The following is a 1,915-nucleotide window of genomic DNA, read 5'->3' on the forward strand; positions in this document are numbered from 1 at the left end:
TTTGAGACAGAGTCTTCCTCTGTTGCCAGGCTGAAGCGCAGTGGCATGATCTCGGCTCACTGCAACCTCTGCCTCCCAGGTTCAAATGATTCTCCTGCCTCAGGCTCCCAAGTAGCTGGGACTACAGATGCTCACTACCAAGCCCCGCTAATTTTTGTATTTTTAATAGAGACAGGGTTTCACCACATTGGCCAGGATGGTCTCGATGTCTTGACCTCATGATCCGCCTACTTCAGCCTCCCAAAGTGCTGGGATTACAGGTGTGAGCCACTGCACCCGGCCAGTTCTGCAGTTTCTATTGAAGTAGGCACTCCTAAGACAGTGGTAGGTATAAATATGATACCTTTGGGAAGAGGCATTTAGTTCCCGAGGTCCTTGGAGTTGCTGCATCTCTCAAGGAGGAGGCCAAAGGTACAGCCTCCGTGAGCAGCTCTGACCAGGGGAAAAGGTGAAGAGGAGATGATCTGGAGTGAGTAGGGCTCTCAAATTGTGATGGACCCAAGAGAGAAGTTTCCTGGTGCCCTAGGAACAGATGGAAACATGGAAAGGAACTGCTGTGGCTCGAATTTAGCCTGAGCTGGGGAGGTAGACACCCTCTCTGCCAAGCTCCTTCCCTTGGCCAGCCTCGGCTGCCCCAGGTAGAACGTGAGACAGCAGCCTAGATGCCATCTGAGACAAGTCCTCAGCTGTCACACTCTGTAGGTCCCTATATGGGGGACTGTGGTTGGGACCAGCCTGCTGGGACTGCAGGGACCCTCCCTGTGCTTTGCAGGTGCTTGTCACAGAGATGGCAGCGCGGAGGCAACGCGTCCAACTCCTGCACCGTTCTCTCCTTGCTCGGAGCCCCCTGCGCCTTCATGGGCTCCATGGCCCCTGGCCATGTTGCTGAGTAAGTCCAGGAGGGAGCGCCCACTGGGGAAGGCCTGCCTGCATCGTGGGGGGAGAAGAAGGATGTATCCACCCTGGGTGGGTGGGGGGTTAGAAATGGGTTGTGGCCGGCAGAAACGTGGGGAGCGGGGACGGTGGAGCACCAGCCTCTCAGTGCTGTTCTGGTGCGGCCTCTCTGCAGTTGGGGGCTGATGCTGCCCCTGTGAAGCTTTCCTTGTCACAGCTGGTTTCCTGGCCACTTCCTGGAGCCTGCTTCAGCCTCTTCCCTTCTCCTTCCTTGCCTCCTGCAGACTCTGCGGTGGATTTGCCTTTGCCTTTCCTAAGTCCCTTATCCTGGCCATGCTTGAGGCAGAAGGCAGTTAGGGGCACGCTGTACTCATCCTCCCTCAGGAATGGCCTGCATCCATGGTCTCCCAGTCCAGGCCCACAGCTTCTGTCCTAGTTGAGGGGCAGCCTGGTGCTCATGTCCCTGTTGTTCACTGAAGCAGTGAGAGTACCCTGCTCAAGGACACCCTGAAGCCACGTGCTAAAGCTGGGCTCAGACCCCACACCTCCCAGCTCACTGGTTGGCAGGGCTATAGCCCTAAGTGGCTCATGCGTGCCCTCCATGTTGGCTGCTGCTGGGACCTCAGAGCCCTTTGACCCCTGGTGCTGCCGACTCAGCAAGCACTTATCGGGAAGTGAGGCCCACACTTTGCACACTGTGAGCACTGGGGCAGGCTGCCAGGTTGCTGGCCTGTGAAGCGCAGCCCTTTGAACTCTAGTTTGAGGGGGGCTGCTGGCAGAGTCTAACCGCCTGAGCTATAGCCAAACTCCCTGCCCTGATGAACTGGCAGGAAGAGAATAGAGGGAGAGAATCTGCCCTGTGAGATGGAACAGGATGGCTCAGAGCCAAGGGCTAGTGACTCGTTAAACCTCTTCAGGCCGGGCGCGGTGGCTCAAGCCTGTAATCCCAGCACTTTGGGAGGCCGAGGCGGGTGGATCACGAGGTCAAGAGATCGAGACCATCCTGGTCAACATGGTGAAA

The 1,915-nt window shown here is 57.1% G+C and overlaps 1 protein-coding gene across 4 annotated transcripts in view; it reads left to right on the forward strand.

The window, feature by feature from the left end:
* KHK (ketohexokinase) overlaps positions 1-1,915 on the forward strand; it is a 16,361-nt gene that overhangs the window by 5,471 nt on the left and 8,975 nt on the right. For all 4 annotated transcript variants that reach the window (XM_017545562.2, XM_017545564.2, XM_017545563.2 and 1 more), the window contains exon 2: positions 773-889. In XM_017545562.2, the coding sequence (XP_017401051.1) occupies positions 773-889 (117 nt within the window). The remainder of the gene's footprint in view (positions 1-772; positions 890-1,915) is intronic.

This window comes from Cebus imitator, unplaced genomic scaffold (assembly GCF_001604975.1).
Source record: "Cebus imitator isolate Cc_AM_T3 unplaced genomic scaffold, Cebus_imitator-1.0 Scaffold180, whole genome shotgun sequence".
Taxonomy (NCBI): domain Eukaryota; kingdom Metazoa; phylum Chordata; class Mammalia; order Primates; family Cebidae; genus Cebus; species Cebus imitator.